General features: G+C 37.4%; 1 protein-coding gene across 1 annotated transcript in view; it reads left to right on the forward strand.

The window, feature by feature from the left end:
- Positions 1–270: 270 nt before the first annotated feature.
- MGAT4D (MGAT4 family member D) overlaps positions 271–24904 on the forward strand; it is a 142716-nt gene continuing 118082 nt past the window's right edge. Inside the window, exons 1-3 of the mRNA XM_044681705.1 lie at positions 271–579; positions 15991–16131; positions 16853–16986. Of these exons, the coding sequence (XP_044537640.1) occupies positions 294–579; positions 15991–16131; positions 16853–16986 (561 nt within the window). The 5' untranslated portion in view covers positions 271–293. The remainder of the gene's footprint in view (positions 580–15990; positions 16132–16852; positions 16987–24904) is intronic.

The following is a 24904-nucleotide window of genomic DNA, read 5'->3' on the forward strand; positions in this document are numbered from 1 at the left end:
TCCAAGACGGAAGGTAAGGGTTTTTAAAAAATAAATAAATAAAAATAAAAACAAGGAGAGAGCAATCAGAGAGAAAGGAAGAATCTAGAGGGCCCAGGGTTATCAAAGTTAAAGACAGAGAATGCTTCAGAAGGTGGGTTATGGTCAACCACATTAGATGCAACTGAAAGGTCAAGAAAGATAAGAACTGAGAGTGGAGACCTTGGATGGGTCAGTTTCAATAGAATGGTGAAATGCAGACTTTTAGAATGCAGAAACTGAGTTACAGGTGGGGAGAGGGGATAAGGACAAAGATGCAGAATCCAATTTTACTGTTACTTTTGGATTTGAAGATATATTTTGGATTTTTGGTTGTTTTTGTTACTCTTCCAGCAGAGGGAAAAATCTCCTCTACCTTTTTTTTTTTTTTTTTTGCAGGAAATGATGCCAACATCTATATAGAACAGATTTTGAAGTTTCATCAAAGATTGTCATTTTTACAAGAAGAAAATAAAAAAAGATCTCTACAGCTATCAAATATCTTGAATAAAATCAAATGTGTTACTTCAGAAAGAAAAGTTCCTGCCAAAGGACTAAAAGGTTTGTTCCAGAAAAGGTGCTTTTCCCCCTCCTTTTTCTTTGCAGGCTTTTGATTTTCAAGCTCTGTCTTCTTCCATCTGCATGAATATCAGGCCTGATTGTCTCCATGTTAGGGAAGTAGAATTCAAGGGGGTTACTACCTCCATCCTGGCTGGAGGGCAGTGTCAACTTCCCCATATCACATCCCACAGAGGCCTTGGGCTTCAGGGTAATGTTGAGATCCGGGCTTTCTAAGGTGCATCTGAGATTCACAGTTGTCCCAGGGGAACCTAAATGAATATCTGGATCACATAGCACCTCTTTTGCCCTCTTTCTGGCTGTCAGTATGCTTCACCCCATTCTGCCTCTCTCAGCCCTCTCCTTCTATCCCTACCAAAGATGCCCCTTGCACAAAGCACAACTCTCCCTGCTCCTAGTCTTTCCCCCTCAGGAGCAGAGGATCGCCAAGTTGCCTACAGAGGAGTAAACTGACCCAGAATGGAAATAAAGCAGGTCAAACTCCACCACCTCTCAATAGTGGGACCAGACCTATCTATGAATAGCTCCTGTGATTTTAGCCTGGGTAAAATAGGGAAAAGGAAAGAAAAAAAAAGCAATGGAAGGAAGGGAAGAAGGACAATATTGTCCAACTGGCACATAGTGATTTGGAACTGTTATAGAAATATAGGATTTTAATTTAGCAGGGCAGACTGATTGGCAAGGAGGTTTCAGAACCTTGAGAGGAGAGTCAGTGACAGTTTGGACCTGGCACTGAAGACTGAAAACCTGAAGTCTGAAGTGTAATGGTGGGAGTTGGTGAGACACAGATAAGCCCTGAAGCTGTTTCCCTGGATTTGGATTAAGTACCATCTACAAGCAAGTATCAGTGAAGGAGTAAAGTTGAAAAGTGGGTTTTGGCTCTGTGGTGGACATAGAGACCATCCCTTCTCACTCTCCTGATTGTGTATTATTTGGCTGTGTTTCAAGACTCCTGTGATCAGCTTTGAAGAACATCTCCATTGGACTCCACGTGAGATCCCCGTCTCTCAGTAAGACCTTGCTAACCAGCAGTCTGCTATTAGTTTAGTTTAGTGTAGATTTATCCATCCCCATACTCCAGGGTGGAGACCCTAGATCATTAGATTGTTTACTCATATCCCTTCCATTCCTATCCCTATATTCATTAAATATCTCAGTTATCATACTCTTTCCTTGTCAAGTCCTTACCCAGATACCTAGGTTGACAAATATAAGAATGCTCTGTGTATCCCAACTGTCTCCCCGGTTGTTAGCCATCTATCTGTTATCCTTACCAATTCAAGTTACCCACTGTGTGTACTGAGTGATTCAGTCCCCAGGGAGACCTGTCAGTTACATCTGTGACCCCAGCTATTCCCCAGCTCAGTGTTATTACCTAGTTCATCTATGTAGTTATTTCAGTTTCCCTTATTAAGGTACTTTATTCATTTACTTATTTCATTTAGTTTATTTCATTTACTTAATTCAGAACTGAAGTTTAGAAAAGAGATTTCCGAGTCATCTCTATAGAGATGATGATTAAACTTATTAAAATTGATGTGCTCACCAAGAGAGAAGCTATAGAAGAAGATGGCCCTAGAGAACACTTTGAATTATACCCAGAGTTGGGTGGTGGTATGATATGGATAATGGTTGAATCAACCAGACTAAGAAAAAGTGGTCAAAAAAGGAGAACCAAAAGAGAATAATGTCACAAAAACCTAAAGAAATGAAATTATCCAGGAGGAGACAAGACAGAGTGACCAACAGTGTCAAATACAGCTAAGATGAAAAAGGATGAGGACTGAGGAAAGACCATGAGATTTGGGGTGGGACAGGGAAGAAGAAGGAAGAGAGAAGAGAGGGATAATTGGCAACTTTAGAGAGAGTAATTTAAGTTAAATGATAAGGTCAGAAGAGAAATGGCAAAGAATAGGGAGCCTTTGGCATGTGTGAAGGCAGCAGAGAAGGAACCTTGGGAAAGTTTAAAGATTAGAAAAAATGGATTTATTGAAGGGAAAGAAGTGATCTGGTAGAGAAGACAGGAGGAGGTGGGATCAAGGGTAATGTAAAAGGGTTTACTTTCTGCCTTATTACCAGAATCTGGAGGAAAGGAGATGGATATAGAAGATAATGTCAGGGAGGTTTAAGAAGGGGGAAAGACGGAACTCAAGACAAGTGGTTTCAGTTTTCTCAGTAAACTAAAAAATGAGATCCTCAACTGAGAGAGTGAGAAGGAGAGTTGTAAGTCCCATGAGGACAGAAGAAAAGATAGGGATATGTATTGTGCATATATATATATATACATATATATATATATATGACAGGGAATCTATTAGGGAGGGATAAAAATGATGAAGTGAAGGTCCAGTGAAGGTTAGATAAATGAGTGAATGAACAGCATGTATTAATGTTAAGCATATTACTATGTGCCAAGCCATGTGCTAAGCTCTGGAGATAGAAATACAGAAGACTAACCCTCAAAGAAATTAAATTCTAATAGAGCAAAACAGAACATTTAAAGCAATGGAGGAATGATTTGGTTTGGAAAGTTTTAGGAATAGTGAATAGAGCCACTGAGACAAAGTTGAATTGAATAAACTTCCAAAACTAGAAAGGATGTCATCATTAGTGGGGAAGAGACAACAGGGGTTCCAAGTACTGTGGTATGGTAGCTGGTGGAGAAATAGCCTCAGTGTGAAGGGAAGGGTAGCCGGAACCTGGGTCTAGTTGTGGTGGGCAACTGAGGCAACCACCAAGCATCACAGCAGGGTCCTGAGTTGGGAATTCTGGGCATGAAAAGGATAGGTGTCCCAGGGCTTGGTTCATGGGCTGGGCAGCATAGCAGTTGGTGAGAAAATGGCCAGAAAATGAAATCAGATTGTGCTAGAAGTGGATCAATATGAGATAAATCAAGAAGGCTCAACTGCAGCCACATTGTAAAGATAATCTTAAATGCTAAAGCTGAAGAAGCCTGTTCCCTCAACCAAACTAAGTCAAGGAGCCAATGATGCTTCTTGGATGGCCCCCTGAAAGTCCTGGTCTCTACATTACTCTATGGCCCCTGTCTTCTTTAGGATGATAAGGCAAGACTTGGACTTTTGCCATTTATAATGATTAGTATTAACAATAATTACTAACATTTATATAGCGAGTTAAGATTTGCAAAGTGATTTACATGTGCTATTTCATTTAATACAAAAATGAAATCTTTATTTTACCCTAGAGCAGGGGTCAGCAATGTTTTTGGCCATGAGAGCCATAAATGCCACATTTTTTAAAATGTAATTTCATGAGAGCCGTACAGTGCTCACAGTGCGGCTCCTGTAACAGTGCCTGAAAAAAATTGACTTTATGGCTCCTGCAGAAAGAGCCATATCTGGCCCTCAAAAAAGCCAGATATGGCTTGAGAGCCATACGTTGCTGACCCCTGCCCTAGAGGCAGTCCCTAAACCCTCTTAGGAGCAGGAATTTTCAGTTAGATTTGTTTCAAAGAAACTATTGCTTAGCAGTTGTATGGAAGAAAGATTGGAGAAGAGAAAGCGGAACTGGGGAGACCAATAAGGAGTCTTTTGCAATAATCCCAGAGAAGTGACAAGGGCCTCAACTACAGTGGTGGACATGTGCCTGGAAAGGAGTGGGATGGGTGTGATAGAGGTTGTAGAAGAATGAATTAGACTTGGCAACTGATTGGAAATGGGAAATGGAAAATTATGTGGGAAAGCAGTCAACTTTTGGGAGAGTGGTGGTGCTCTCAACACCAACTAAGGAAGTTTGGAGGGAGATGTTGGGTTTAGAAGAGAAGATAATAACTTCTATTTTGGACATGTTGAGTTTGAGATATTTATAATAGGTATATAATGAAAAGGCTCCAGCACAGGACTGGATATGTATATTTAGGGATCATTTGCATACAGTCAATAATTGAACCCTTAGTAGCTAATGGGATTTCGCAAAAGAGGGTATACGAGAGCAAAGAGCCATGAAAAAGAAAGTTATTGGGAATCTTAAAAATATTCCTATTTTCTCTGCAATCAATGATCAGGCAAAGCAATATTGACTGACTAGATCAGGGGTTGGCAACGTATGGCTCTTGAGCCATATCTGGCTCTTTTGAGGGTCAGATATGACTCTTTCTGCAGGAGCTATAAAGTCAACCACGGCACAGTAACTAACAGTTTACACATGACATTGTACGTCACGTAATACGTCACGTGATCCTTTTGGTACCTCGACTATCTTCTAAGATAGAAGGTTCCTTCATTGATATTGCCGCGCGAGATGAATCCTGGTCTTTAGTTCGGCTTGGTAGGTGCGCTGTGTGTTCCTCCTTCTGCCCTCCTTCTACTCTTTCCACACCCTTTACTGACATCTTGGGGTTCTATATAGTGATTGATCACTTTTGCCTACACTCTCTACCCCTCTGCCTCTGATTTACATGGCTTTATCTCAGTGCATTCATGGGGTCTGCACTCCCTATTTGTGGGATTGTTATTGTTTTTAACTTTTCTACCTGCTCTTAAAGGGGAACTATAGTCAGATTACATCTTTACATAAGCTTCATTAGTGAGAAGCATTTCTCCCCAGTAGTTGTTTCATTTGATACAGAATGATTGAGTAGGCAGCACTGATAAACCTGTACCAGGAAATGTGTGTGATGTGTCCTGGCCAGTTTTCCATGAAAAGGTGCCCTCCTCTCCCACTACTTACTAATGTCTGCACACAAGTCATGTTATTTTCTGTAATCTCCTGATCTCCTACTTAATTATGTGGCCAAATGGCTTAACCAGCAGGCCAGCAGCTTTTTCTTCTGTTGCCTGACTTGAGAGAGGGAGAGGAAAAAGTATTCTTCCCTGAATTTTTCTCTCTTTATTTCAGCAATTTTCTTAGTGTAAAGGAATTTTATATGTATGTGTGCAGTTATATCAGTACTATAGTCCCATTAAGTCTTGTTTTTTGATTAATAATCAGCAAAACCATGCAGCACCAGAAGTCACATTAATGTACTTTATTCATCATTGGTTAGCACATAATAACGTTATTAAAAATAGTTCAGAGACTTATTGTACTTTAAAAGTGTTGTTCTTATATAAAATGCACATATTTACTTGTATTCAGTGTTAAACATATTGTACGGCTCTCACGAAATTACATTTTAAAAAATGTGGCGTTTATGACTCTCATGGCCAAAAAGGTTGCAGACCCCTGGACTAGATTAATCTTGGTGGAAGGAAGGAAGGAAGCAAGCAAACTACTATATTCCAGGTACTGGAGTAAGCATTTTACAAATAATATTTCATTTGATCCTCACAATAACTCTGGGATTTAGGTGCTGATGATATTATCATCATTTTTACAGTTGAGGAAACTGAAGTAGAAGTTTTTGCCCAGAGTCACAGAGCTAGTATGTGGCTGAGGTTATATGTGAAAATAGATCTTCTTGACTTCCAAGCCCAGGGTTTTATCCACTGTCTACCTAGTTCAGTGACCTTTTGAGGTTGGTGTTTCACAATTCACCAAAAACCCAAGCATAACTTGGGTGGTGTGTCACTTTGAGAAAAAAATTATAATTTCACAATATTTATAGTTTAAATAACAAAAATGTATAATTATAATATATAACTATATTTAATAAACCAAAATAGGCAAATTAATATAGGTAGTATTGTCATCTATAGTGCACAGAGTGTCTACCCTACACTATAGCAAATGTTTCATCCTCGGCACACAGCCCCATACTTCTCTGTATGTGGCCGCATGTTATCGAAAATGGCTATGTGTGTCAATGCTGACATGTGTGTCATAGATTTGCCATCACCAACCTAGTTGCCTCTTACTGGAGTATGTTGCAGCAAAAGAGCCCTATATTTGAGTCAGATGACATGGGCTGAAATCTTGGTTCTATAATTTACTACCCTTGTGACAGGGACAGGTATCTCTTTTTGCTTTAGTTTCCTTATCTCTTAGGGTTCTGTCTTCAGTGCCTATAAACCTAATACATTTGGAAAGTTAATGGGAGAATTAACAAAATTAAAGATAATCTATTAACCAGGTCATTCTGTTGCCAAAAACCTGTAACAGCTTTTTACTCTATTCATGAACTCTAATCTTTGTTTCCAGGACAGACAATTCAATTGTGGAATTAGGATTGGCATTAAAAGAGGAAGTTGACTGATTTACCTGGGGGGGTGGGGAATCAATCCAACCTTTAAGTTTGAAAACCCAAGATAACAAAGGACTATTATCTGGAAAGGCCTTCTAATTTCAAGTTCCTCTTAACCAGTTGTTACTTCTGAAAAAGTACTGTCCCAGTGATTCAAAGCAAATATGCTAGTGCAAGGGCAAGCCCAAGGCACATTATATTAAAGTTCCTAAATTTGTCATCTAGGACATAAAGTACAAAAAAAGGGAGGGATAGAGATCTTGACTGTTAGTCCACTAGGTAAGGCAGAGCATCTGAGCTGTGAGACAGCAAGGTAGTAGCTCTAGTCAGTAAACCTGAGAAATACATTTGCCTTTATCTTGGGGGATTGAGGGTGGAGGTGCCTATAACCACCACTTATTCAGAGAAGGACAAAGTTGTACTTGACTTTTGGTGATAGAAAGTAACATATTAATATTGTGGAATAGAACATTATAGTGTTGGAGGAAGGAAAAGAGGTGAAACAAATAGGACTTTGATATTCTGTGATTTGGATTCAGATATTCTGAGTGCCTTCCATGAGTGTGTTTCCCAAAGGAGGCTTATGTGCCAGGGCAAGTGAACTGAGGTCTAGGGTTTAGAGATCACAATTAATGACACACCAGTGACATAGGTGAGCAATAGCTGTTATTTACTGTAGCATTTTCTGTGTCACTCCTTCATTACTATCTGTCAGTGACAAAAACATTTATAATACAAGCATATGTTCCTTTTAAAGGTTGCTAATTGGTCCTAGAAAAGGTTAGGATGTTACAGATGGGAATTACTTATTGGGATTAAGCAATTTTATCATAGGACCTTGAAGAACTGGGTAAACTACTAAGGTCATTGTTTGTCTATTCCAAAGTAAACATATCCTGGCATTTCAAGATGCCCAAGACAATAAAAGAATACCTGGTGACTGAAAAAGGCAAGTATTTCTGCCAGCTAAGTGGCAGAATCTAAAAGATCTTAATTCAAATCCAGCTTTAGACCTTTACCAGCTGTGTGACCATAGGCCTAACCCTGTTTGCCTCAGTTTCTTCATTTGTTAAATGAGCTGAAGAATGAAATGGCAAACCACCCCAGTATCTTTTCCAAGAAAACCCCAAATGGGGTCATGGAGAATTGGACACAACTGAAAAGACTAGACAACAATGGCATACTTTATCCAAAATATTTTTTTGGCATAAAATCACAAAATATTGAAATAATAACATTAAATTACTAAATATATATTTAAAAAACAAAATAAATAAATCTAGGGCTCTCAACCTTAAGGTATATTCTTCAGTAGGAAGAAGAATGAATGAATTGGAGGGGAAACTGTCCTGACAAAGCTGTAATGGAAAGAGATTTGCCATAATAATGTTTGTACTAAGGCTTATCTTATATTCCACTAGAAAAAGCTAGGTGAGCCCTATATAAAATGCTGGACTTAGAATCAGGAAAAGCTGAATTCAAATTCTGCTCCAGACTGTTAGTAGATGTGTTACTCCATGCAAGTTTCTTAACCTTTGGTTACCTCAGTTCCATCATCTGTAAAATGAAGATAATAATAGTAACTACCTCCCAGGTTGTTGTGAGGGTAAAATGGGATAAATTTGTAAAGCAACAAATAATATATTACTTCATACTACCATTACTACTACTGTTATCGCTGCTGCTGCTGCTACTACTATTACTACCACTACTACCACCACTACCACTACTACCACTATTACCACTACAACTACTACCACTACCACTACTACTACTACCATCACCACCACTACACTATTACAAACAAAAGTCTGTGATACAAAATGATTCCAGTTGAGTGCATAAGAGATATTTAGACATCATTCTGAGTGTAAGATCTAAAGAGAATGAGGACTGTTGGCATAGGGAACAGGATCTATTTGTTCCCCAGCAGAATGTAAATCCCTTGAAGGGAAGGAATATTTTTCATTGCATCTCAAAAACAGTAGAGGCTTGATAAAATGCTTTTTTGAGCCAAATGGACTTAATTGCCATCCTTCTTAAGCCATCACAAATATTTTTGAATTAATGTTACAGGGACATCATTGTTTAGGAAAAGAATAGGCAGAATGTGGTATGTAAATGGAGTAGATATTGTTGCATTGTAAGAAATCATCACTCAGTCAAGCACTTATTAAGTAACTGCTGTGTACCAGGTATGTTGCAAGATGTTGAGGACACAAAGACCAAAAGTCCAATAGTGCCTACCCTCGAGAAACTCACATTCTATCAAGACAGACAACAAGGGCATATTCATGTATACACATAAAAATACAAAGCAATACAAGGGAGTTAGGAAAGGCAGTAACAGTGGTGACGGGGGTACGGTTAGCATGGATCAGAAAAGGCATCATGAGGATGGTCCTTGAACTACATCCTGAAGGAAGAAGGGATTCTAGGAAGGAGAGGTGAGGAGGGTGTGCATTCTAGGCATGGAGTGGGACTGGTGTAAAGGTATCAAAATAGGAGATGGACTGCCACCCATCAGGGGCAAAATACCATTTTGATGGAATCACAGAGTATAAACTAGGGAATAATGTCCAGTGAGGGTTGGAAAGGTTAACTGGAGCATGGTGGTAAAGAGCACTCAAAGCTAAATTGAGCTATTGATTCTAGAGTCAATAGGGAGCCATTGGAGTTTATTCAGTAGAATAGTAACATGGTCAGAATGGTGAATACTTTTTTGACATGAATGATGTAGGGAAAAATAAGCAGAAACATGAGAAATAATATATACAATGACTACAACATAAATGAAAGAACAACAACAAAAAGAGTAAATCTGAATGCTGTATAATTTTAATGACCAAACAGCCTGGAGAGGAATTGAACAAAAATATCAAAGCTTTTTTTTTTTTAAATAAAAAATACTATTTTATCATTCAGCATTTTTTTAAACCCTTACCTTCCATCTTGGAGTCAATATTGTGTCTTGGTTCCAAGGCAGAAGAGTGGTAAGGACTAGGCAATGGGGTTAAGTGACTTGTCCAAGGTTACAAAGCTGGGAAGTGCCTGAGGCTAGATTTGAATCATTCAGAATTTAATAAGCAGCAAGGGAGGAGGAAAGTCGGAAGACCAAAACAGACCTGGCGAAGATCTGCAGAAAATGAAACAAAAACAGTCGGAATGACATGGGCCCAGCTGGGGGAAGTCGCCCAGAACAGAGTCCGCTGGTGTGAGATGGTTGCGGCCCTATGCTCCTAAGGAGTCAACAGGAATAATAATAAAAAATTAACAAACATTCCCCTATATAAAAAGAACTGAAAAAGTGTTCTGTAGACACAAAATCATGAATCTCTATTGCAAACAGCTTGCATTTTAAAAATCACATAAGTTTTGTGTTATTTTAAAGTTTATCCTGCCTGCCATTGTCATCCTCTGAACTTTTTTCTTCTTTTCTGTCTGTTTTTTAAAGAAATGCTTCAATCATACATTTTTTCTTTTCTTTTCTCTCTAATTCTTTCATCTTTTTTTAGCATCTCTATCTCTTATTCCTTTCTTTAATTCCTATTCTTGATTTAAAAATAATTATGACATAACCAAAGTCAAAACCAAATCCACACATTGGCCATGTCTAAACAAGCATATCTCAATCTGCATCTCACATTCATCATCTCTGTCAGGTGGTTGGGTAGCATGCTTCATTTATCTCTGGCCCCTGGAGTCCTGTGGGTCATTGCTCGTGTTAAATTCTTTTGCTCCTTAAATTCTGGTGCCTTTTCTGGACTTTACTGTATTCTTTGCAGAGAGGAGAAACCAGAGGTGTAGAATTTTGCATATGCTGTCAGATGTGGTTGATGTGTGGGTTAATTATTTGAATTTTTTCTTCTTTGTTTTTCAAGATGTCTGGTTGATAGAGAGCTAAAGGATATAGTCAGAAATGAAGTGGTGATAAAAGCAAAATATATAAATACCATCTTCTAAAAAATTACAAGTATAAAAACAAACAAAAAGACTCAGATACTTCATTTACTAGTGTTATTTCCTCCCCACCTTCATCTACCTTTTGATACTGTTTTCTAATTCTTTAGTGGACAACAGGAATTAGCATAGGCAGTGATATTACATTACACAAGAACAGAAACGTTACTGTCTCTGTAGACAACACCTGAACAGCAAAAGATTCTGATGAAAATGCTTGATTTTATTCCTAAAATTGGGAAATTTAGAAGAGACTCTAATATGAGATAATAAAATAAATAATAATAAAAAGATGGCTCTAATGTTTTGCTCCAGGAATAAAGGGTTGATTTTCAGTGCATCAAAGAGAAGACAATTCCATTTTTTTTAAACCCTTGTACTTCGGTGTATTGTCTCATAGGTGGAAGAGTGGTAAGGGCTAGGCAATGGGTGTCAAGTGACTTGCCCAGGGTCACACAGCTGGGAAGTGGCTGAGGCCGGGTTTGAACCTAGGACCTCCTGTCTCTAGGCCTGACTCTCACTCCACTGAACTACCCAGCTGCCCCTGACAATTCCATTTTAGATGATCTCATTTCACAGGAGAATATTTATTCTTCAGCATTTTATAAACCTAACCTAAATTATAGGAAGGGATGCAGATGTTGTTTGCTTAGTGCAGGGGTTGGCAACATATGGCTCTCAAGCCATATCTGGCTCTTTTGAGGGCCAGATATGGCTCTTTCTGCAGGAGCCATAAAGTCAATTTTTTTTCAGGCGCTGTTACAGGAGCGGCACTGTGAGCACTGTACGGCTCTCACGAAATTACATTTTAAAAAATGTGGCGTTTATGGCTCTCACAGCCAAAAAGGTTGCCAACCCCTGGCTTAGTGCCTGAGTTTGCAGTTTATTGAGGTCTTTTGGCTGCTTCTCTTAACATTTCTCCCTTTTCCTAGCCCTTTAAACATTTTGTGTCTCACTCATGTACCAGTCTGGCCCTGTGATGTGAGAAAGGAAAAAAGTGAAATAACTTTTAAGAACTGGATGATGGAGAACATTAAATCTGCTTTAAATGAGTTTTTCTGATTAGCTGTGGTTTTCATCTGTTAATTCCTTCCTGCTCTCATGATCAGAAATAATTAATAATTGGTAGTTAATGTTTACACATGGTTAAATGAAATCCTTACCCATATCACCTCATCTACCTTGTAGGCTTAGAAGAATATTTCTTGGGCGTTTATGGTAATGGCCAGCAGGAAGAAAACCATTTTAATTCTCCATGCCTCCACTTGTCATATGAACAATTTTTGAACCTTTCTCAATTGTAAAATAAAATTTAATAAATAATTAAAAGAAGGGAATCAAAACAAGAAGAATCATGGAAGTGGACAGCTTTCATTAAAGACAACTTTTTATAAAGGTGAAAGTGAAATTCAGAGGTATTGTTGAGAAATAGAGAATAAACTAGAGAAAGAATGGCCAGATTACATGGAAGAATAAAGAAGTAAAAAGAGCCTTGTTTTGGAGTCATAAAACCTAAATTTGAATCCAGACTGTCACTTAACCTGTGATCTTGAGTAAATCATTCTCTGCGTCTCAATTTGTAAAATGTCATATAATACTTGCCTTATTTGTAAACTAAGAGTTGGATGATAACCTCTAAAGTTCTTATAAGCTTTATATCTGCGGTTCAATTATTGTTTAGCCATTTCAGCGGAGTCCAACTCTTCGTGATCCCTTTGGGGTTTTCTTAGCAAAAATACTGGGGTGATACTAGCTGCAGCAGAACATTTTGTTCAACCAAGTTCTCTTATCTAGAACATTTTCTATAACAAAATGTAGAAGGGTAGGGGTTGTATGATGGTGGTACTATGGTGAATAAATAGAGTACTTGATTTTGAGCTCAAATGGAGTCAAATCTCACCTATGACCCTTATTAGCTGTGTCACTCTGGACGAGTCACTCACTGCTTAGGCAATTTTATAGGATTTTTCTGTGTGTTTGTGTGTGTGTGTGTGTGTGTGTGTGTGTGTGTGTGTGTGTGTGTTTAATATATGGGTTGCATCTGGTAGAAAGAATTCTCCAGGTTGATAATAAACCAAATTTATAGTCTACTTCAGCGTTTTGTTTTATTTTGAAGGTAGTTTTTGTAAGTTACTGCCTACATTGTTTGGATGTCATTTAGAGGATTTAGTTGAAGGAAGTTTCATCATTCATCTAGTTTACTTGTATATGTACATTCACCCCTTCCTCAGATAGGTCAGGTCTTCCTACAGTGACCATTTTAAGGAACATAATGCCCAGATCAGTCATGTTTTCATTCCTCCTGACTCTCTTGGTTTTGAGTAGCTAGAAGTTAGGTTGTAGCATATTTCTAATGGCAACTAATACACATGAAATATTATAAAAGATTTTCAAGAGAAACATAATTAGAAAAGGAGGTTGGACCAGTCCAATAAAGAAAGGGAAAGGTAACATATGGACAATGGACAAGCCAAGTTCTGTGTGTGTGTGTGTGTGTGTGTGTGTGTGTGTATGACATTTTGAAAGACAGAGGAAATGTATTGGTTAAATCTTTAACAATGGACATATGAACAAAAATCATACAGGTTAAGAAATTATGGAGGGGTAGCAATTTATACTGGTAGAGGGAGTTTTAGTTACATTACTGATGTCACCTATTGATTCATCTAAGAATGCTAAATCAGAATTAGAAAAGAAGGAAGATAGTATGAGAAATCAGCCCAACAAAGGGAGAGAGGTTCAGACAAAGGTGGCAAAGAAGTTAACTGATAGTTTTAATCCACCTGTTTGGGTGGCAAGGTAGATTAGTAGTGGATAAAGTAAAGGCTTAGAATCTGAAAGATCTGAGCTTGAATCCTGCTGCAGACACTTTCTACCTGTGTTATCCTGGGCAAGTCACTTAACCTCCAGGCCTCAGTTTTCTTATCTGCAAAATGAGAGGATGTGTTCCATGATGCTCTAACATTCCTTAAAGCTTTGAATCCATGATCTCATGATCCCAGTACCTCATTGGATATTTTTCTCAGCCAAACCTCATCTTGAACCTATATTTTTTTGTAATTCCATAGTTTGTGCTGGGATTGTATTTGAGATACATTTTGCATGTTCAGGATTGCAAGTTCTTTTATCTGGTCTCTCATTCTCTTGTGCTGCCAACATTGGAGATAAGCCTGCTATTGACTGGAAACACCATAGTTTCCTTTTTTTTTTTTTTGAACTTGACAACATTTTTAGGGTAGTTGGGAGTCCTTTGTAAAACTGCTCTACATACCAGTGAAAATGTCAGGGTGGTTTAAACAAGTCAGGGCACCTCTTAAAATATTAGGGTGTTTTTTTTCTTAATGCTTGTATACATCCTTGCTAAGGGACACAATTTAAAATGAAAAATCTCAGTAGTGAGATAAGGATTTCATTAAAACTTCCTTTAAGAGTGGCATTATCTTTATTTTGGTGTCATGCAAATGTATGGCCAAAGAAGAGATGTCTGCTGAATTTAACAGACTGAGGCAAATTTATAAAAATCAAAGCATTCCCTGATTGAAATAGTCAAAGGATATAAACAGGCAATTCTTTAGTGAAATGAAAAAATATTCTAAATCACTATTAATTAGAGGAATTCAAATTAAACAACTCTGCAGTACCACCTCACACCTATCAGATTGACTAATCTGGCATAAAAGAAAAATGATAAGTGTTGGAAGGAATGTAGAAAAATTGAGACACTAATAAACTGTTGGTGCAGCTGTGAATTGATCCAACTATTCTGGGGAGCAGTTTAGAAAATGCCCAGAGGACCATAAAACTGTGCATACCCTTTGACCCAGCAGTACCTAAAGAGATAAAGAATAGAAGATTAGGTCCTACTTGTACAAAAAAAAATATTTTTCACTCTTTTTGTGATGGCAAAGAATTGGAAATTGAAGGGACTTCCATCAATTGGGGAATGGCTAAACGTGTTTATGATTATAATGCATATGAAGTGAAAACAAAGTGAAATGAGAAGAACTAGGAGAAATTATCAGGTTTTTTGGTCCATATTACCTCGGTCTATTACTGTTATTTTTTTAGTGAATGAACTGTGTGGGATAATTGAGAATAAGGTTACATGCCAGGGTGTGCTGAAGCTAGCTGGAATTGGCTCATGAAGGCTGATTGTTAAATTTTTAATGTGAACATGTAAATCTTGGAAATTTGTAAACACAATAAATCAGGGCTTGTTTTATCATGTTGCTAATTTTTTAACTGAAGAACGTGGTGGAGAAAATGTCAGTAATGGAGATTAAAGTGTTCTAAGGGTATCGTGTGTTAAAAAAAATACCAGGAGAAAGTTATATCCAGTAAAAGTAATAAAGTACAGTGATTAACTGTAAATGACTTAACTATTATCAGCAATGCAAGTACCCAGGAAAACTCCAAGGACCTCATGATGAAAAAATCTATCACCAAAGAAGGAAGTGACAGAGTCTAAATGCAGATTGAAGCATGCCGTTCTTTACTTTATTTCCTACATGAATTTTTTGCTAGCATAAGCAATATTTATCTTCTTTCACAATACAATAAACATAACAATATGGATTATATAGTAATATGTGTACAATCTGTACTAGATTACCTGCCATCTTGGGGAGGGTGGAAAGGTAGGAGAGAGGAAAAGAACGTGGATCACAAAATGTCAGAAAACAGTTATTAAAAATTATATTGACATGTAAAACAAATTGCTTACTGCAATAGTACAGGTGAGGGATAATGAGGGCTTGGATGAGGGTAGTGGCTATGTGAGTAAAGTGAAAGGGATAGAAAGAAGTGAGAGATGGTTAGAGATAGGACCAACTAGATTTGGCAACTGAGTGACTGCAGGGTGAGGGAGAATGAGTCTGGGTGAACAAAATGAGGGTGATATTTCTTCTGAAAAAATACCCTTCCCTTTTTTTTTCTTTTTCATGAATCACAAACATGTCCAGTTTTAAGTAGGAACTTAAAGAAAAATTGGGATTTAGAAGGGGTAATTGGGATCTTTGATCTTTTATTTTCCAACTAGGGGCAGCTAGGTGGCATAGTGGATAGATTTGAGAAAATGTGGAAACACTATACAATATTTTCATCATTTTAAAAGGTCTGTGCTATAATATAAGAAGAAAATACAATAGCTAATCTTTAATGTGCTGTAATAAACCAGTAAGTTCTGGGAAGTTGAGCTATCAACATGAAAATATGGCTTTGATTGTAAAATCTAGTTTTCAAAAATTTTGAGAAAGAACAAATTGATTTGAAACTCTTGTCTCTTCTTTCAGATAATATGAATTTGAACAACCTTGGATTTTCCAGTGTAAACTTCAGTCAGTTTAATAGTCTTTACTACTATCTGCCTCATCTAAGGGGTCATGAAAACAATATTTATCCAAATATAATCTTTGGGAAAAATAGAACAGGAGGTAAGACATAAACTTCAATTTGGAAAATAAATTTAATTTGTGTTAAAACTAAGGAGACCTCTAGAGAAAGTCTGTTTTAGGCTACTGTGAGGCTACTGGTGGATAGCTAAATCCATTTAGTGATAAATTTTTTAGGTTGCTCTCAGCAGAGGCCTTCAGGCAAAAGCCAAATGGCTTCTTGTCTGCGATATTGGAGAGGAGAGTCATTGTGAGATGCAAGTTGGACAAGATGGTCTCTGTCCTCTTAACTCAGAGATTCTGTAACTGATCATTTTCTCAACCAAGTGTTGCTCCCTATGTCTATCACATCATGGTGCAGTGAAAAGACCCCTGACTTGGAATCAAAGGGTCTGATTTCAAATCCTTTTCTAGCAATAATTCTAAACTGATGAACATGAGTACATCTAAAGAATTATAGGAAGAAAGTCTGGGACTAAATTTTATTAACTGTGTATGAAAAATATGACTTGCTAATAGGTATAAATATGTAGATGAAATATACTCCAAGCCATCTTTTTTCCAGAGATGGGGTAGGCATATTTATATTACTGTCATAAAATGACACAAAATAAGTCCTTTCCCTTTTACTATGATCTTTATCTAATGATTGTCCCCTCCTATTTCGTATATTATTTTGTTAAAAGAAAAGTCTTCTTGCTTTAAATAAAGTCTCTCTGTAACTTGAAACCATATGGTTGTATCTATTCTCTTGTATCTGCAGCTTCTGTGGTGATCGGTATTCCTACCATAAAAAGAGAAAAAGAAAATTATCTGATGGAAACACTGGATTCTCTTTTCTCCCAAATGAGCAAATCAGAAGAAGAGGAATCTCTTGTGATTGTCTTTGTAGCTGAGGTGAGTATGAAAACAAGAGTTCTTTGAAGTAAAACAAAATACATCTTCATACCCCAGAGTAAATGTTTTGGTAAGGTGTTACTAAGATTGCATCCTAGAGTTCTCTATCAGGACTCATCTTATAAAGTCTGACTCTGATGGAGGCATATATTGACAGATTCTCACACCTGATAAATTGTTACTAACAGGCTGCCAACAGAGTGTAGTATGGAGTGGGGATGGGGAAACACTATTTCCTTTAAGAATTTTAGCTCAAAAATAAATTCCAATCTGCCCATTAACTTGTTGGCACAGAAAATTTGTTTTTAAGTGAATATACTAATAATAAGCAAATTTTCACTTCCTTTAATTAGTAAGGTTATAATTAGTTTTATACTTTCCCTCTACTAGGAAAAATACTATACACAGGTATCTAGAGGGCCTATTGCCTATCTCCCACAAATCATTCAGACAAGTAAACAGTCTGAAAACATTAATTAAGTGATTATTGTGTGCCAGAAAATTGTGCCAAGACTTGGGGATATAAAGAGAAAGTGATAGCTATCTCTGCTCTCAAGAAGCCTATTGCATTCTCATGAAGGGGACAAAAAAATTTGTGTGTGTGTGTGTGTGTGTGTGTGTGTGTGTGTGTGTGTATACGCACACATATTTGTATATATGTGATGCATAAAAGGTAGGTTTTTGTCTTCTTGTTTTATAATTTAAAATTCATTTTATTAATTCTCTTCTGAATTAATAAACAGACTTCAGATCATAAATATTGTTCTAGGTCCTCTTCCCTATTGCTTACTTTTGGAAGAATTATTGATACTTTTTAACGTCATCATTATTATTTCTGTATTGAGCCTCTTGTTATTTATAGCATACCACTGTATAACTTTTTCCCCCAATTTTTTTTTATTTTTTTTCAGTTACGTATAGAAACAGTTTTTGACACTTTAAATTTCAGATTTTCTCCCTCCCTCCCTCTACCCTATGAGGTGGTGAATAGTCTGATATAAGTTATACCTGTACTTTCATGTAATACATATTTCCATATTGCTCATGTCATGACAGAAGACACACACACACACACACACACACACACACACACACACACACACACACACACACACTAAAAATCTCATAAAGAAAATATAGTGCAAGATGGCATGCTTTGATTTGCACTCAGATTCCAACAGTTCCTTCTTTGGCTGTGGGACTCATCGTGAGTCCGTTGTAGTTATCTTGGAGGTTTGCTTTGCTGATAATTCTTTAGCCCTTCCCAGTTGATCATTGTGTATTATTCCTATTACTGTATATATCATTCTCCTGGTACTGCTGACTTCACTTTGCTTCAGTTCAAATAAATCCAGGTTTTTTCTAAACTAATCCTATTCATCATTCTTTATGGCACAATACTATTTCATTACAACCATTTACCACAACTTATTCCCCCAAGTGTTAGGCAACCCCTCATTTTCCAATTCTTTACCACTACAAAAAGAACTGCTAAAAATATTTTGGTACAAGTAGATCCTTTTCCTTATCTTTGATCTCTTTGGGATACAGACCTAGCTAAGTCAAAGGATCTGCATAGTTTTGTGACCCTTTGAGTTTAGTTCCACATTGCTCTCCAGAGTGGTTGTATGGGTCCCGCAGTTCCAACCACAATGCATTAGTGTCTCAATTTTTCCACATCCCCTCCAACATTAGTCATTTTCCTTTTTGGTCATGTTAGCTAATCTGGGAGGTGTGAGGTGGTGTTATCTCAGAGTTGTTTTAATTTACATTTCTCTAATCAATAATGATTTGTAATATTTTTTCACATGACCATGGATAGTTTTAATTTCTTCATCTGAGAACTCCCTGTTCATATTCTTTGACCATTTTTTTCAATTGGGAATTGCTTTGTATTCCTATAAATTTGACTCAGTTCTCTAAATATTTGAGAAATGAGGTTTTTGTCAGAGGCACTTGGCCATAAAATTTTTTTTCCAAATTAGTTGTTTCCCTTCTAATCTTGATTGCATTGGTTTTATTTGTACAATCCCTTTTTAGTTTAATGTAATTAAAATAATCTATTTCCTTTTTGTGATGTGCTCTATGTCTTGTTTGGACATAAATACTTCTCTTACCCATAAGTCTGACAGGTAAACTTTTCCATGTTCCTCCAATTTTTTTATGGTTTCACCTTTTATTTCTAGATCAAGTATTCATTTTGACTTAATCCTGGTATATGGTGTGAGATGTTGGTCTCTGCCTAATCTCTGCCATGCTACTTTCCAGTTTTCCCAGCAGTTTTTGTCAAATAGTAAATTCTTTTTTCAAAAGCTTGGATCTTTGGGTTTATTGAACATGGAGTTGCTGCAGACATTAACTGCTAAGTGTTGATTACTTAATCTATTCCATTGATCATCCTCTATATTTCTTAGCCAGTATAAGATTGTTTTAATGATTACTGCTTTATAATATAATTTGATATCTGGTAAAGCCAGGCCTACTGCCTTCATTTTTTCCCCCATTAATTGCCTTGATATTCTTGGATTTTTGTTATTCCAGATGAAGTTTGCTATTTTTTCTCATTCTATGAAAAAATTTTGGGTAGTTTGAAGGCTATGGCACTACTGAACAAGTAAATTAATTTAGGTAGGATTGTCATTTTTTTCATATTGACTCAGCTTATTCATGAACAATTAATGTTTTTCTAGTTGTTTAGAACTGATTCTGACCTTTATTTGTGTGAAGAGTGTTTTGTAATTATATTCATATAGTTGTTTGGTTTGTTTTGGTAGGTATACCACTTGGTATTTTATTTAGTCTATAGTTATTTTTAATGGCATTTCCTTTTATGTCTCTTACTGTTGAGTTTTGTTCATGGCAAGTAGAAATGCTACTGATTTATATGTCTTTATTTTGTATTCTGTGACTTTACTAAAGTTGTTAATTATTTCTATTAGATTTTTGGTTGATTCTCTATGGTAGTCAAGGTAAATCATCATATCATTCTTTATTGCCTATTCTAATTCTTTCCATTTCTTTTTCTGCTCTTATTGCTTTATTGAGCATTTTTTTGCTCAGTATTAATACAATATTGATATTGTATTGGTACAATATTAAATAGTATTAATGATAATGGGCATCCTTGCTTTATCTCTTATCTTTTGGGAAGGGTTTTAGTTTAACCCCATTACAGATAATGCTTGCTGATAATTTTAGATATATGCCATTTATCATTTTGAGGAAGCTTCCATTTAATCCAATGTTTTCTGGTATTTTTTAAGGAATGGGTATTATACTTTTGTCAAATGCTTTTTCTGCACTTATTGAAATAACCATGTGGTTTATGTTGGTTTTGTTATTTATATGGTCAGTTATGCTAATTTCTAATACTGAACCATACCTGCATTCCTGATATAAAACCTACCTGATTATGGCATATGATTCTTGTGATATAATATTGTAATCTCTGTTATAGAAATAAGGGGTACAAGGGAGATATAGAGATATGTAATGATGGTGATGATGTGTATCTATCTATGATCTCCTCAGCTGCAGTTGGTTGGAGGAACACCTACTCCTATCACCTTACTGCTGCTGTAAGATATCCCTTTCTCTCTAAAAGGTTTGGTTGATAACCTGTATTATAAATATAGGAGAGGGTAAACTGGATACTACCACTCTTAATTGGATGACAGTAGTGGTAGTTCAGATGTGAACTATGTGGCTAGTGCAAGATCACCTGAGTCTTGCCACCTATCTAGATGTTGTAACACCTCCCTCCTTTATAACAGTGCCCAGGCAGGATCCTTCAGGTCAGTGGATGGGTACCCCTTTCAGGTCCCACCTGGGGTTGATTAATGGTGGATATTGGGCTCTATCAGCCTCGAACACATTTATCTGACTGCGTTTGCTCCCTTCCCAGAGAAGTGATGAAACAACCACTCCAGGAAGGTACTTGAAGAATTTATATATATTTGGCAAGGAAGGAATGTTTAGGAAATGGGAAGAGGAATAGGAAACCCTAAACTAATCTTTGATAATATTAATCCCTCAGGACTGTAGGCAGATGAGTGATTCTGGCTTGCTCTAGCTCCTCTGGCTCAGCCTGGCCACAGCCAAACCAGAGCAAGCAAGCTGTTGTATGATGTCTCTGAGCTTCTTCTTCTTGTCAGATGTTATGCCTTTCACAGCCTTTAGGAACCACCCTTTCCACCCTCTTCTTCTTCTCCTGCCCACTTCCCGGATCCCTCCCAGGCCCGGGATACCTAGATACCTAAGGATGATCTGAATACCTAAATATCTAGGGGACAGAAGAATAAGAGGATTCACGGTCTGGATACAGGTTAGCAAATGTCAATCAGGTTCAGACAGGAGTTCTTGCAAGGTTGAGCCAAGCAAGCCTCAGATCCCAATAGACCAGGGTCTACAGATCCCAGGTGCAAAGGAAAAGGAAAAGACCCCCCTGTCAGGGGCTGCCAGGGTATTTATACCCCCCTGGCCAACCGCTTTCTCCCCTGTCCTCATGGCCTCTGGGAAGATTCTGAGGTCCAACGGTCTTCACCTGTCAATCAAGGTTGGGACTCTCAGCTCCCAGAGTTTCAATATGACACCTGTTAGGGATTCTTTAACAGCTGCCAAGTAGGGACCCTTGAGAGGTTAGATAGATGGGTAACCTTTCCAGACCCAACCTGGGGTTGGATAAATTGGTATTGGGCTATTGATCTGCCTTGGATAATGTTCAGGATCTGACTGCATTTGACTCCCTTCCCAAGAGCCGTGATAGAAAGACTATTCAGAAAGGTACTTGTTAAACACTCTTTTATTTATAAGTAGGGAAAGGATAACAAGGTCAAGGATTGGGGATTGGGAACTCTATTGATCTATTATCTATTAGACTAATTAACAATCAGGACTGAAGGCTATTGATCAGGTGCAGGCTTGAGATTTCACTCTCTCTCTTTATCTCTAGGTGGACCTGGCTACACCAAGCCAGAGAATAGGGAAGGCTATTGCTGCAGATGTATTGATGGTCTTTATTGTCTCAGCTCTCTCACTACTAGTGTTGATGATTCACTAGCTCTCACAGTCTATCAGGAAATAGATTCAGGCTTATTCCTACCCTCTTCTTCTTAAACCACCCTTTTCACCCTTCAAACCACCCATCAGCCACCCACTCCCAGATTGAACCACAGAGGTTGGCAGAGATCTGTGATCTCTAGTTCTCAGCCTCTGAGTCCAGAGACTTCTCAGTCTAGAGACCTTTCAGTCCAGAGACCTCTCAGTCCAGAGGATTCCCCCCAAAGTGGCTTTGAGGGGTATTTATAGGGTGGGGCCAATGACATTTGCCCCTGGCTCACAGCACCTGGGAACATTTGAGTTTCTTAACTGCCATCCTTGTCAGTCAAAGTGGCATCCTTCTCTTCCCAGATTATTGAATATAACATCTCCTTGTCAGTATTTTCATGAAAAATTTTGCATCAGTGTTCATTAGGGAGAATGTTCTATACTTTTCTTTCTCTGTTTTAGCACTTCCTAGTTTAGTTATCATTACCACATTTGTGTCATAAAAAGAGTTTGAAAGCATTTCCTCTTCCCCAATTTTATAAATAGTTTTTATAGTATTGGAATTGTTCTTTGGATGTTTAGTAGAATTCATTTATTAATCCATCTGACCCTGGGGCCTTTTTTCCTTCACTTTTAAATAAAGATATTTTATTTTATCAATTACATGTAGTAACAAATTTCCAAAACTATATGATCCAAATTATCTCCCTTCCTTCCTTCTCTCCTCTTTCCCAGAGCTGACAAACAATTCAATCTGGGTTATACATGTATTATCATGTAAAAATATATTTCCATATTGTAAGAAATAAAATGGATATAAAAGGATAGATTTAAAAATATTATGGTTTTAAAAGATTTATTAATAGCCATTAGAAAAATGAAGCTATATGCCATATTAAGAGTTAGTTTGAAAGACCCCCCATTACTTCCACCATCATGCTGCTTCAGCCCGAAAAAAGAGCATGCCCTTCCAGGCACTTCCTTTTTATTCTTCTCTCTATGTTATTATACTTCCTGTCTACGTGATTATACAAAAGGAATCATGGGAAATGTAGTTTGAAAGAGCCCTAAATGTCCACAGGAAGTTTAGATCGGGGACCTCAAAATTAGTTCAAGAGCTCCCAAATTTCCAATATTACAATATTGATCATTTTTTTAAAATTTAAACATTTATTAATAATCATTTTTAACATGGTTACATGATTCATGCTCCTACTTTCCCCTTCACCCCCCGCACTCTCCCCACCCATGGCCAACGCACATTTCCACTGGTTTTGTCATGTGTCCTTGTGATCAAGACCTATTTCCAAATTGTTGGTGGTTGCATTGGTGTGGTAGTTTCGAGTCCACATCCCCAATCATGTCCACCCTGACCCATGCGTTCAAGCACTTGCTTTTCTTATATGTTTCCTCTCCTGCAGTCCTTCCTCTGAATGTGGGTAGCATCTTTACCATAAATCCCTCAGAGCTGTCCTGGGTCGTTGCATTGTTGCTGGTACAGAAGCCCATTACATTCGATTTTTCCACAGTATATCAGTCTCTGTGTACAATGTTCTTCTGGCTCTGCTCCTTTCGTTCTGCATCAGTTTCTGGAGGTCTCTCCAGTTCGCCTGGAACTCCTCCAGTTTATTATTCCTTTTAGCACAATAGTATTCCATCACCCGCATATACCACAGTTTGTTCAGCCATTCCCCAATTGAAGGACATCCCCTCCTTTTCCAGTTTGTTGCCACCACAAAAAGCGCAACTATAAATATTTTCATACAAGTCTGTTTATCTATGATCTCTTTGGGGTACAAACCCAACAATGGTATGGCTGGATCAAAGGGCAGGCATTCTTTTATAGCCCTTTGAGCATGATTCCAAATTGCCAGCCAGAATGGCTGGATCAGTTCACAGCTCCACCAGCAATGCATTAATGTCCCAATTTTGCCACATCCCCTCCAGCATTCATTACTCTCCCCTTCTTTCATTTTAGCCAATCTGCTAGGTGTGAGGTGATACCTTAGAGTTGTTTTGATTTGCATTTCTCTAATTATTAGAGATTTGGAACACTTTCTCATGTGCTTATTGATACTTCTGATTTCTTTACCGGAAAATTGCCTATTCATGTCTCTTGCCCATTTATCAATTGGGGAATGGCTTGATTTTTTATACAATTGCTTTAACTCCTTGTATATTTGAATAATTAGACCCCTGTCAGAGTTTTTCGTTATAAAGATTTTTTCCCAATTTGTTGTTTCCCTCCTGATTTTGACTACATTGTTTTTGTTTGTACAAAAGCTTTTTAGTTTAATATAATCAAAACCATTTAATTTACATTTTGTAATTTTCTCTAACTCTTGCTTGGTTTTAAAGCCTTTCCTTTCCCACAGATCTGACAAGTATACTATTCTGTGTTCACTTAACTTATTTATAGTTTCCCTCTTTATATTCAAGTCGTTCACCCATTCTGAATTTATCTTGGTGTAGGGTGTGAGATGTTGATCTAGACCTAATTTCTCCCATATTGTTTTCCAAATTTCCCAGCAGTTTTTGTCAAATAGTGGATTCATGTCCCAAAAGTTGGGCTCTTTGGGTTTATCATACACTGTCTTGCTGATGTCATTTACCCCAAGTCTATTCCACTGATCCTCCTCTCTATCTCTTAGCCAGTACCATATTGTTTTGACGACTGCTGCTTTATAGTATAGTTTAATATCTGGTACTGCTAGGTCCCCTTCCTTCACATTTTTTTCATTATTTCCCTTGATATTCTTGATCTTTTGTTATTCCAAATGAAATTTGTTATAGTTTTTTCTAATTCAGTAAAGAAGTTTTTTGGTAGTTTGATAGGTATGGTGCTAAATAGGTAAATTAATTTGGGTAGAAT

Source organism: Gracilinanus agilis, chromosome 6 (genome assembly GCF_016433145.1).
Source record: "Gracilinanus agilis isolate LMUSP501 chromosome 6, AgileGrace, whole genome shotgun sequence".
Classification (NCBI taxonomy): domain Eukaryota; kingdom Metazoa; phylum Chordata; class Mammalia; order Didelphimorphia; family Didelphidae; genus Gracilinanus; species Gracilinanus agilis.